Raw genomic sequence first — 14282 nt, forward strand, 5'->3', positions numbered from 1 at the left:
TCAAGCTTAAATTGATAAAGTTATAGCAATTCTAATTCATTATTCTTATTAAAAATATTTGTCAGAGCAGAGCTACGCCAAATTTTCAAGGAATCACACAGCTTCACCCAGTCGAAAGCTTTCTGGTAACAAACCCAAAAAAAGGTCAGATTAAAACCTCGTTTTTTTTGAAGTCGGTTGATAGAAGAATTGGATAATCCAAAGGAAGATATCCGACGAATTTGTATGCATTTTGACAGCGAGATTAATTGATCCTACGAGAGAATGTTTGAGCTTGTTTTGTCAAAAACATCGCGAAGGGGATAAAATAGGAGGTGGAAATTTGCGTACGCTTTTTAAGAGGAGCTTAAAAAATTTCACACAATAGCATTATTCCCGCGTAAGCCATAGTATAAATTTAAGTATCAAGTTTTGCGAACTGTTTATACATAAATTTATAAATATTATATATAGCTTTTAGGAAACTATCTTTACATATAGTTTTATTTAGGTATTGCTTCACATAGTTGCATTCTCAGTACGCGTTATGCTATGAAATCATATCACGAAAAAAGCGTCGGGGATAAGCTAAAACACACAAACTAAAATAGCGAGTGCCTTAATTCGTATGAACCGAGCGTGTTAGTATGACGTAACTGCAACAATAATTCCCAGTTGATCCGAGTTTTTATTTACACAATTAGCCATGTTGACTGACCGGTTGGCTTAGTTGGTAGCGACCCTACCTTCAAAGAGAGGTCGTGGGTTCGATTCCCAGGTGGGAATCCCACCCAGGGCAAATATTTATGTGATGAACATCGATATTTGGTCTGTTTGTGGGTGATAAATAACTATATATAAGTATATATTTAAAATAATATGTATGTGGGAATAGGATAAAATATTAAGATGTATTTCATGATTACTAGTTTTATTTTTAGTCTGAGTTTTTCTATTATTTAATCTGTGGACATGTTATCTGTAGACTGTAGATTTTTGGTTGTCTATGACTTGACAGTGTGTTTTTTTTGGTACGATGTAATGGAGGATTGTTGAAATGTATTTTTGATATGTAACCGGTGTCTGGGAAATAAATCGATTGGGCGAATTTGGCTTTTCATTTACACCATCCCCACATAATTTGGGGGCTCGTCCGGGATACGGGATGGTGGAATAAAGAAAAAACAGACGAAGACTATGATGCCGGTGATTTAACCTGATTAAGAATTTACGAATTACGAACGAAGACTAAGATTTAAAGAAGCTTAAGATTATACGATTACGACTTGAAGACTATAAAACTTTTTATTTACATTATTCAACATGCCGCCGAAACGAGTAAAAGATGATGATGATTGTGGTGAACCATCGCCGCGTATTTCCTTCAATGACTTAGAGAAATCAATGACGCCATTTTCGGGTGATGATGCCTATGGCATCGAAACATTCGTAAAAGATTTTGAAGATATTTCCTCTTTAATGCAATGGGGCGAAATAGAGAAACTCATATTTTCGAAGCGGCTTCTCGCGGGAACCGCCAAGCTATTTTTACGTTCACTAAGTGGGACCACCACGTGGGATACACTTAAGTCTGAGCTCCGTGAGGAATTTGGTAAGAAGTTGAACAGTGCAACTGTTCACAAGAGACTTTCAACTCGCCGGATGAAGATGAATGAGACTCATCAGCAATATTTTTTACATATGAAGGAACTTGCAGTACTTGGGAATGTTGAAGATGAAGCCCTGATGGAATATGTCATCGACGGTATTAAAGACAGTGAGTCCAACAAAAATATTTTATATGGCGCTTGTAACATTAAAGAATTCAGAAAGAAATTAGACATTTATTCAGAAATTAAGAAAAAATCATATTCACCTAATAAGATTCAAAGTAATTCAGTATCAAAGTCCATTGGCATGAAAATTCAAAAAACACTACGAGTAAAGAGATGTTTCAATTGTGGAGATTTAGATCATGAGTCGCCTAATTGTACTAAAGGCATTAAATGTTTTAAATGCAACTTGTTTGGCCATAAATCAACTGAATGTTCTAAAAGTATAAAAAAGAGTTTGGAAATTATGTCAACTAAAAATAATATTGATGTGAGACCTTTCAAGAAGCTGAAAATAAATAATATTGATGTAGAAGCCCTGATTGATACCGGAAGCGATGCTAATTTAATAATTATGTCTTATTTTAGGAAGATTCAAGGTGAAAAATTGTTATCTTATAGTTCAGGAACCACAGAAACTTTAACTGGAATAGCTGAAAAGGAAATTTATACAAAAGGATCTTTCACAGCAAAAATTGAAATTGATGATTGTTATTTTGAAACTTTATTTTATGTTGTTGATGATGGCGCTATCCCTGTCAACATTATATTAGGAAATCCTGTACTGAAAGAAGTAGAAATCAATTTTAAATCTGGAACTATCACTGCAACAAGAATATTACACCTTACAATGCTAGAGAATGAAAATGAAGATATCACAAATATTGAAAATAAAGAATATAAGAATAAAATACAGAATATTATAAAAGAATATAACCCCAAAAGATGTACTAAAGAATCAAATGTAAAACTTAAAATATTATTAACCGATGATGTACCAGTTTATCAGAATCCACGACGATTGTCACCTTTGGAGCTTAACATTGTTGACAAACAGATTAAAGAATGGCTTGATAAAGGAATAATAAAAACAAGTAAGTCTGATTATGCTAGTCCAATTGTGCTTGCAAAAAAGAAGAATGGAATGTTATGGAAGATTAAGGATGGAAATAAATTAATGGTTGTACCTAAGAAAATGCAAAATGAAATTATAAGAAAACATCATGAAAACGGACATTTTGGTTGTGTTAAGACTGAGGAATTAATAAATAGAAATTATTATATGGAGAATTTAAAAGAAAAGATTAAAACAAACATTGATAATTGCGTGGAATGTATACTTAATTCAAATAAAAGAGGAAAGAAGGAAGGATTTCTACATGTAATAGATAAAGGTGATTTACCATTGTCTACTTACCATATTGATCATCTACGACTGTTGACTCATCTGGGACAGATGATTCTGCAGGATGACCGTGTGGGAATAGGATAAAATATTAAGATGTATTTCATGATTACTAGTTTTATTTTTAGTCTGAGTTTTTCTATTATTTAATCTGTGGACATGTTATCTGTAGACTGTAGATTTTTGGTTGTCTATGACTTGACAGTGTGTTTTTTTTGGTACGATGTAATGGAGGATTGTTGAAATGTATTTTTGATATGTAACCGGTGTCTGGGAAATAAATCGATTGGGCGAATTTGGCTTTTCATTTACACCATCCCCACATGTATGTTTATCAGCCATTTGGTTTCCATGTACGGGATCGCGTTAGAGTATAATATAAGTATTCTAAATTGTAATCAATGGTATGGGAAGTGAAAAATGTCCTGAAATATTTATTTATTTATTTCATTTATAGCTTCGCTCGTGGTACTTTGTAGCATATAGCACTCAGGGATCACGTACATACAAAACAAAGTTTTGAAACCGGTAGTTTCTAATTAGCGCATTCAAACAAACAAACTCTTCAGCTTCACATTAACACGCTTTATTAGCTTCACCTGTAGCTTTGTATGTAACCGAACCCTTTATAATACCAGAACGCTTTTTTCGTGATATGATTTCATAGCATAACGCGTACTGAGAATGCAACTATGTGAAGCAATACCTAAATAAAACTATATGTAAAGATAGTTTCGAAAAAAGCTGCTTTGTATATATCATTTTGACCCATTTTTAACGGACAGAATTAAATAAAACTTTGTACTTTGATCATTGATAATACAATAACGTCATCGAAGTTTTTTTAACTAGATATTTATACATTTCATAATAACTGCATCAATAATCCCGAGTTGATCCGACGTACTAACACAGTTGACAGATATATACTACGTACATAGTACTAATGTACATATTAGCCGTAATGTTTTCACTGAAGCCCCTGTAACATAATATGATGATATTAGAAGCTTTGGGCCTGATTTAAAGTTAGCAAGTGATACGGTCAATGTTTTGTATGAACTATAAAGACATGTAGATCAGTAGTAGTGTGTGTCTTCCTACTGTATGCATATAATGTAGATAAGTATGTGTGTGTGGATACTTCAGCTTTATAATGACCCTTGTGATTAACAAATTTTCGTGAATATTAGTCGGCGAAATTATCAAGAGGACTTAAAAATTCGGGCCGAACGTTATTTGATATTTTGTAACGTGAAAATTTGGAGGCTATATTTTCTGTCGTGGAAACATGATAAATTTGATCGACAAATATTTATTGGGAAAAGATAAACACAGTGACTGAATTAAAATTATATTTTACTTTGTAGTATGTATATAGTATATACCAAAACATAAAGTTAATAAACATTAATCAAATACATTTTACTCTTTCATATCTCAACATAAATGGCACACAAAGTAAAAAACAAATCATAATATTTACATCGAACATTCGCTTATAAAAAGTCCACTTGCACTTCCGTAAAAAAACAATAAACCGTTCGCGCAAATACCTACATTGTTTTTTTTATTATTTTTGAGTCAAGGCCACTCGTCAGTCGGGATTGCATTTAATAAATAAAACATTTATTGATAACAAACGAAAAAAAGTAAAACAAACATGGTAAAAAACTTGAAACTAAAAACAAAATATTTACATTTAAAAACTTACAGCCTAAAAAATAAGACACGTACTGTGCGGCGACGTTTGTTATCAAAAGGGGCTTCTCAGTATAAAGCTGCAGTGACTTATGAGTCAACAGGCAGCACTGATTTTCAGAAACTCCTATTGACAGTCGGAGTCACAGCCTGTGTGATGTAAGTGCGTGTGTGTCGGGGTGTGTGTGGGTGGGTCGGTGCCTAGGTATATAAATAAGTGAGAACTATATAGGATTCAATAAGACAAGATATTAATAAATAGATGTATATTAACTATAAAATACTTACTACACTTACAATATTATCAGAGACTAGCTTTCCCGCGGTTTCAAAGAAAAACTCGCATAGTTCCCGGTCACGTGGAATTTCCGGGATAAAACCTATCCTATATTACTCGTGGATAATGTAGCTTTCGAAAGGTGAAAGAATTTTTAAAATCGGTCCAGTAGTTTATGAGCCTATTAATTACAATTAAACAAACAAATAAACAAACAAACAAAGTTTTCCTCTTCAAAATATTAGCGTAGATGAAATATGGTGACAGACTACAACGGGTACTAAGGCTGATACGTAGAATTTAGCATGTAGTTTCGATACTTGAAATGAGAGCTACTGGCTGATTTATGACGTGATCGAGATCTATTTTCGGGTCACTTAAAAATAACACTTATATAACCCACGAATTTGTACTCAAATTGTTTACAGGCTACTGCAGCATAACATTATAATCCGTTGGTATTTTAGCTGTTGACTCATCAATGCTGTGGCCTTTGTTAAGGGGTGACGCGTACAACAACTTAACTATTTGTAATAAATTTTTAATATTTTATTTTAGACTAGCTTTCCGCCTGCGGCTTCACCCGCGTTTTCAAAGAAAAACTCGCATAGTTCCCGTTCCCGTGGGATTTCCGGGATAAAACCTAGCCTATGTTACTCGTGGATAATGTAGCTTTCGAATGGTGAAATAATTTTTTAAATCGGTCCAGTAGTTTATGAGCCTATTCGTTACAATCAAACAAACAAACAAACAAACAAAGTTTTCCTCTTTATAATATTAGTGTAGAAATAGTGTGAAGCGTGTTCAAACAAAATTTTATTTAATAAAAACAAAGTACGAACTAACAATTTCTGCTGGAATGCATTTTGATAAAACGTTATTCAATTTTATTATACATATTTACTTTGGAAAATGTAGATAGAATTTTATGCAATGTCCATTTTCGAGAATTTCATCAAAATCTGTGTCAGCAATAATGCACGAGTAATTCAATTTATTTCGGGATGTACATAATATTATATTTTTATTTTTATGTATCCATCGTGTGTTAATCCACAAAATATTATACGGCTTAAGCGTATCTTCTTGTCATACAATACTGTACTTTAATTATAAAAATACCAGGTTTAAGCCCGCGGCTTCTCCCGCGCAGTCAAAGAAAAACCCGCATAGTTCGCGTTCCCGTGGGATTTCCGGGATTGCGTCATTTTCCCGGAATAAAAAGTAGCCTATGTCGGGTATCAAAATATCTCCATACCAAAATTCATGAAAATTGGTTCTGTAGTTTAGGCGTGATTGAGTAACAGACAGACAGACAGAGTAACCTACTTTCGCATTTATAATATTAGTATGGATTGGTTGAACCCTAGAAAATACTATTTTCACACAGTTTCATTCATAATGTATAGAATTTACAACCAGTAAACATTATTTTACAGTCCGTTATAACTCCATTGTTATTTGTTCTGCATCAAGTGTTCCAAACTTGGCCCTAAATAAATAAACGGGACAAAAGATAAGATGAGCACGGGTAAAAAAGAGATAGGTATATATCCTATATTCAGAATAATATTGTACAAATAACGCGTTAGAATAATATGTATTAAATACAAACTCGCACTTGCCCAGCGTGACGAGTTTTGCCCTATTTTTTTTACAGAGGGGAAATCTTGCATAAGTATATATTATTAAGGTACTCATGGCTTCCGGTTAGTTATATCCTAGGATACCTAAATTCGTGATTGCAGTTGCAAGCAATAATAGACTAGAATGATAGTGATGATGATGATTGTATAATAGTTATGATGAATATAATTGGAACTAGGGTGCAACTTCTTTGCTAATGTATACAATAACATAACTATTAAATGATAGAGTTATATCCCATACAAAACTTACGATATAGAAATATGAATTATCCGATAGAAAACTTCTTATCGATTAAATATAAGTTACGATAGTCTCGTAGGTATATATTAGAACACTGGTTTATTAATATCGCTAAACCATTCGGCTAGATATTAATTACAATGCCTTCAATATCACAAAATCCTACCACGCATCGTATTATATTACATTTACTTGACAACTCAAACCGCATCGACTAGACGGTTGAGGTCAAAGGTAGGTCAGACGAAAATAGTTTTTATTCCGCCCCATTAAGATATAAATTCTTATCCCACCTTACCCTTAACAATTACTTGTTAACGATAGGAACCAGTGCGTCAAAGCTAACCATAAGGAGCGCTTTAAAAACAGTTGACGCGTAAACAAACTTGATTGTAACATTTCTTTGCTTGTCTGCCAGCGCCTTAATGATACCTGTCGTTAAATATAACAAAAGAAAACCAAGAATGTATTTTATCTAAGAATTCTAATTGGATTTTTTTGAAGTGAAACTTCTTTATCGGGGTTGGAAAAAAATTTAGTGTAACATTTTTCCGTTACGCGCCATCTTTTTCTTATCCCTACCACGCGTAATTCGACGTATTTCTGTAAAGTTGCATAAAGTAAATTATTTTTTGAAAAATAAGGTCATAAAGAAGTTTCACTTCTTACGTGTGTACACTAGTACACGCACACATTTTTTTTAAAAGCTTGATAAAAATAATATCGATAATATTTTTAAAACATAATCATTAATACCATAGAAAGCACAGTAACACAGTTTCAATAATAAAACCCAAATGTAAAATGCACTTCAATCACCTCAATAACTATCGGAAACTAAAACAAATATAGCCTCGGCTAGTCTTTGAATCTTCGATGTCTTGAAAGCGATATATAATTTAATACTACCTTCCAACCATTCTCACACATTTAATATTAGAGATAGCGCGCAAGAGCAACTTTTGTCTCTGCAACTATTTGGTCTCTTCCAACAACTCCATGGGCTAGTAAGAAAGTGCGCGCACGTAGCGACGCACCAGGGTGAACCTTCAGTTCACCCCCGCGTCCGCGTTAAAATGTAGTAGCCCTTCTGGCTAACATTGAGAAACACCTTACAAAAAAAAAAAAAAAAAAACGTAGCGACGCAACTTCCCATAGGGTTGATGGGAGAGACAAAATAGTAGCGGAGACAAAAGTTGCTCTTGCGCGCTAGCTCTTATATTTTGAAAGATGACAGAGGCAGCACTATAAAAGCAACGTCTTTTAATACATTTTTCTTTGGTTTTTTTACAACAAATATACAGAACCAAGCGAAAAGCCTCTCCTAGAGGCGATTTATAACAATAAAGCAAAAAGCGTATCAAACAACAATTTCAAAGATGCTTTCCCGACTTTTTACAGGTAACATTTTTATATTGTTGTGTAATAATTTAGTGGACGGATAAAGTTCTAAAATCGAGGATCTTCCCGGCTCCCGCAGCTACGCTTATATAGTTGCAACGACATCAAATCACTACATAATATAAAACAAAGTCGCTTTCTCTGCCCCTATGTCCATTTGTATGCTTAAATTTTTTTAACTACGCAACGGATTTTAATGCGGTTTTTAATAAATAAGAGTGATTCAAGAGGGTCGATATATAATTTATTAGATTTTAAACAAATCGGGCGTGGGCGGTGAGCTAATATGAAATAAATAGGAGCTAAAAAACGGTCTTTTCCCCACGAGCAACCTACGGGTAGATATTTATGAAAAAAATAGAAGATTTGTATTTTAATACATAATATTATGACGTATCCATATTAGCCATTACACAGTCGCAAATCAAACACAAGAACCACTACGCTTAGTTGCGAAACCGCAACCGTCCGCTTACGGGCGGTTAGACCGCTCAAAATGCTGTATGACAATATTAATTAACCGTAAACCCCTTTAAAGGGGCTGTCCGATAGCCTAATTAAATTATTCAAGCTATGCGCTTGCTATGGATCCTATTTCACTCAATTAATTATTAGAATGTTTGCAAAAACCGCAACCTAAATTGTATTGTTTAGATAATCGATCAATATTGATTAATTGATGAATACAGTAACTGCAAAAAGCCTACATTTTGATAGTTCCGCTCTGTAAGTTATCACTGATAGTACAGAAAAGTGTTTCTTTATTACCATAAGCATTTTGAAGATAAATTAATACTTTGTTATACCCTCCTCTTCCATAAAAACTCATATAATAATTAGGAACAAAATTAGGCACGCTTAAACATAATATGACCAACTATAATGCGCCAGCTACACAATTCACAGCATATTTCATATCAATAAAAGGTCTGTATATAAACAATTACGTCACAATCTTTAACATAATGTAAGTACATACATTCGAACCGCTTCCCTCCCGCTCGTCTGTATCAAACATTTTATTACTATCTACATTTTATGATCTATACTCAGACTAGTAACTTTTGACGCACATATTTATGCAATTTCAAAAATTATCTTGGCATGCGTCCAATAGAGTTGATTTTTAATACGGAACGTTGTGTCCAATTTATTATATTGCGTATCAGTAATGGTTCCGCCACACTGGGCTACTTGTGTTTGGCGTTTGCCAGCCGTGTGTGAACGTAGCTTTAACTAATCTTGTTAATAGCTTCTACCTGGAAAGGCACCATTGAAAACCATTCTAGAGTAACCAGGCATATATTAGCCTTGTACACATGCAATCTGTATTGTACATGACACCGTTTAAGTATTCATAAATGACATTATAATAATTATATACATCTCAACCTAAGATCTCATCTCCTTTTTTTTAATACGATTAGTGCTATTAAAAAAATCTATGTTATGTAAAGATTTAATTCAAACCCATTATTTAATAATGATATACGTACAAGCATTAATTTACAGTAAATTTAAAAATATAAAAAACAATCGATAAAATGGTTATAACATTTCGCATTAAGAATTTTTATAAGCGGTTTTGCACAAAATATATCTTAATATATATAAATCTCGTGTCACAACGTTTGTTCTCAATGGACTCCTAAACCACTTAACCGATTATAATAAAATTCGCACACCATGTGCAGTTCGAACCAACTTGAGAGATAGGATAGTTTAAATTGCTCATAAGTCTCAAAAAATCAAACATATTCACAAGAACATTACTAATTTTTTTTTCATCGAAGCATCTACAGGGCGGTCACTTACGTCAATCCTCACATACCTACCTCACAAACTGAACATCCTCTATAGCGCGTGCTTCTCATTGAGAATGTAAACACTGTATATTATTAGCCGCGATGTAAACATACCTCTTTTATATAAAAAAATCGTTTCGATGAGTGCTGTATGACGTAATGGATGAACACGTGGCGGTCAATCTTTTCACTTTGCGAGTTTTTTTTCTTTTGGGGTCTGGGCACAGACTAATAATCATTATTAATTAATAAGTTACTAAAACCATAGGGCAGATGCACATTGCACAGGTCAAAATTATCGTTAAAGAAAAGAAGATAAGACTGCAAATATTGTTTTTTGTTAGTTGCAACTTTAATTTTTTTACAAAGAGCTAAAAATATCACAAAAAATCGTGAAGCTGGTCCATCTCACATAATAGATCTCCTGTAACCTATGACGTCATCAAATCATCTACAGTATTTTTATGCACGTTGCATATATTATATACATCAGATACATTCTAAGCTATTGCACCTATATCAGACGCTTCAACTATTTAAAGACAGTGATGAGACAGTAACCCGGTCAAGCAAGCTAAGCTGACCGTTTGAAACTTTGGTCAAACTTTGGCTGGATAGATAGTTTCTCAATCGAGACAGTCTGGTTGGATTGATCTGAATGTTTAGCACAGAGATAGATCTAGTTTGCGGAATAGCACGTCTTGTTATCAGGCAATACTTCAGTGAAGCCGCAGCTTGCAGCTACTATGGCGTGAAAAGATAAAAATAAAATAAAATATACAAAAAGGTAATTACTGGCATGTAAAGTTGGAGTGTAAAGTTTATTATACATAAAGTCATGTTAAGACATAGATACACCATTTATCTATATACTAATATTATAAAGCTGAAGAGTTTGTTTGTTTAAAGCGCTAATATCGGGAACTACTGGTCTGATTTTAAAAATTCTTTCGGTGTTAGATAGCCCATTTATCGAGAAAGGTATCATCATACGACCAACAGGAGTGGAGCTACGGGGGTTAAACCGCGTGGAGCAGCTAGTAACTAAATAAAGCCTGAACGATGCTCTTTTAGTCTATTTAAAGATTTGTGACCGATTGGATAGGAATTAGTAATAGATAATAATTATTAAAAAATTGAAAAACTTACAAAACGTCTTCCCATGCCATAGCTGAGTTGAGCACTAAAAAAATGCATTCTAATAAGCCATATCTTCTTCCTCGAAAAAAAAACAAAAGACAATACAAAAACAAGGCCGAGCCAAGATATCGCGTCCAATAATTAGGAACTAAACAGAGTTCAAACATAAAAGAACCTAAACAATTATTTACTTTACATAATAGCGAAAAGCCGTCGCGGTATAACATAAAAGTACGCGACAAACATACAAATATTGTATATTCAAATTCATATTATTTAGATAAGGTTAATTTACCGCGACTTCAAGGGATAAGTCCGTAACTACATAATATTAGCACATGGTATTAATCAATTTAGTTTAAAATTAATAACACTCAGATGCAGCCATATTTATTTTTATTTCAATGACTTTCAAGACTGTAATCGATTCAAAGTACACTGTACAACGCCTTTATTATAAACACGACATTATTGCCAAAATATAAATAAAGAAGACACTCAAATCTTTAGCTAAAATACCTATCTACTTAGAATATTAACTAATTTTGTGAGCTATAAGTCCCTGTGGATGTCGGGCTTGAGCCAGATTCAAGGTTCTGTAAAATGTTTTCAGCTAAAATTTTAGTAGATACGACATTTTAATTCAGACATCATCTCTACATATTATAAAACAAAGTCGATTTCTCTGTCCATATGTCCTTTTGTATGCTTAAATCTTTGAAACTACGCAACGGATTTTGATGCGGTTTTTTTTTAATAGATGGAGTGATTCAAGAGGAAGGTATTAGTATATAATTTATTAGGTTTAAGACAAAGCGGGCGAAGACGCGGGCGGTAAGGTAGTACAACAATATAATATGTAGCTATACAGAGTACATAAAAACATAAACCAGTAGATTTTTTGCAAAATTGTAGGCAATTTATTCGTCAATCATTGATAGATTTAACATAAAGGTTCTCTTAACATAACCGGTTTCTTTAACCAGTTCTTAAATTACTACTAAATGGTGGAGTAACGATGAAATTTACCGAAAAAGTGTGATGAATTGAACAAAACGATCCTTTAACCGTCGTACTTCGATGTGGAATAAAACTATAATTTATTAAAATAATTTTTATAGGTCTTGGTAGGATATTGTATATGCAATAATATAACTCGTAGTTGAGTCTTTTAATTCTATTTGTATGCGAAATTGTAGTTAAATCCATTAAAAATTACTTACCTATAATTACCAAGATAAAGTTTTTTTTTTTACATTTTCTTCTAAAAGTTCTAAATCTTCTGAACATATTTTTTTAAAAACACACGTGTCAAAAATGCAACTTCTTTGGCAAGATTCAAAGATACCCAAAACGTCACCAATTCCATGACGTGACGGTGTTGCCTTGATGCGACCTTGAAATTTTACTGTCAGCGCGCCTAAAGAAGTTTCCCAATCTACAATCTACATCTTTGGCGAACAACATAATTAATTAATTTTGTTCCTCGTCAACCCGAGCGAAGCCAGGCCATGTGGCTAGTGTTGAAAATCGATATAATAACACGAGAAACTTGTTACACAATTTCTGAACTGTCGTCTTTATCCAGCGCTGTCTGCGTATAGTGGTGGATTATCGAACGTTATTATTTGCTAAGTTTCCAATATGTTACCTAAAATTTTATCTTTCTATTTGATATAAATCGTTTAAAAATACATATTATACATACCTATATAATAATGCAAATTATAATAATTAAAAGCGAAGGTTATGACTGCTGGTATAAATGGCAATCAGTATATAACATGTTATTTTTTGACTGTGTGTTGTTATAACTGCCAAACGGATGAACCGAAATAGTGAATGTTTTTCTTTTCGAAAGTCTAGTTTGTGAAATTATTCATTGGTTCTAATGTCTCGGTCAATATAATTTCAAAGAACTGAAAATATAATTTAATAATAATTTGTTTATCGCTTCGGCATTTTATAAATTTGATTCAATGATGGGCAATCGATATTTATATTTTTATCGATTTCATTCGAGTAATATTATCTTTTACATAATAAAGATTATTATGATTATAACCAACCAATTAAAATAATGTTTATTTATACTTTTATTATTTTTTGATTCATCGTTCACTAGCTGATAAAACCGGTTCCACTTGAGTTAAAATAAAATATAGGTACACTTTTTTTTTTGTATTGTTTGTGACGATTTCATTAAATTTTAAGACTTGTACGATGCCGAGTAACAAAGGCATATCATAAAATTATTATCATACATTTAAGCCCGGTTCAGCCCGTGCATAATCGGGGTAATATGCTACTATCCTATACCACAAAGAAATAACGTATTAGGCACCTACTAGTAAAAGAATTAACCTAGAGTTATCTCAGACATCGTATAACCTCATACCTACTAGAAAATAAATAAAAAATATTTCCAAACATCACTTCTCCAAGACTCACAATATCTATAGGAAACGACATTACTTTCCGAAAGACAGACTACAGAAAAATATACCAAACGAACATAACACACACAGTCAACAAAGCTTAGCTAATACAAAACTTATAATAGGACGAAAGTGTTAACATAAACACAGGTGCACTTACTCCGAGCATACACCGATGGGACGAAACTTACAATCTAATTCTGGAGCAGATTTATGTTTACTATATTATATGAGTTTAACCAATATTTATATGTCAGCTTATTGATTCCCACCGTAGACACACGTCTACTATAATTTTCTGGTCAAGTGCGGTTTTACTGATGACATAAGGAACTTTTTTGATTTATGGTATAAATATAATGTGAAAATTTTTTTTTCTCGCTCATCTAGTCTCGAATTCCCATCAGTTTGATAACATAAAATATGAAAAAAAAAAACGCGAATTTAGAAAAAGTCACACTCCACCAGAACTTGCACGTAAAGAAATGGATCCGAAAAGCAGATGTGACATGCATCTGTCCCATACCGCAAATCTGCACCTTACAAACGCAAAGACAAAGTCCAATATTTAAATAGAACAAAACAGAAAAAAACGCGCTTTCCCAAATACCAGAACACAAATTGTACAAGTTT

The 14282-nt window shown here is 33.0% G+C and overlaps 3 protein-coding genes across 3 annotated transcripts in view; 2 read left to right on the top strand and 1 right to left on the bottom strand.

The window, feature by feature from the left end:
• LOC123705568 (probable cytochrome P450 303a1) overlaps positions 1-14282 on the top strand; it is a 113893-nt gene that overhangs the window by 23850 nt on the left and 75761 nt on the right. The window lies entirely within an intron of this gene.
• LOC123705570 (Krueppel-like factor 6) overlaps positions 1-14282 on the bottom strand; it is a 91105-nt gene that overhangs the window by 23752 nt on the left and 53071 nt on the right. The gene's annotated exons all lie outside the window — the stretch shown is intronic.
• On the top strand, positions 1016-3106 carry LOC123705571. The gene is made up of 2 exons (XM_045654415.1): positions 1016-1756; positions 2181-3106. Exons 1-2 carry the CDS (start codon positions 1303-1305, stop codon positions 2234-2236), a joined length of 510 nt encoding a protein of 169 aa, XP_045510371.1. The 5' UTR covers positions 1016-1302; the 3' UTR covers positions 2237-3106.

This window comes from Colias croceus, chromosome Z (assembly GCF_905220415.1).
Source record: "Colias croceus chromosome Z, ilColCroc2.1".
Classification (NCBI taxonomy): Eukaryota; Metazoa; Arthropoda; class Insecta; order Lepidoptera; family Pieridae; genus Colias; species Colias croceus.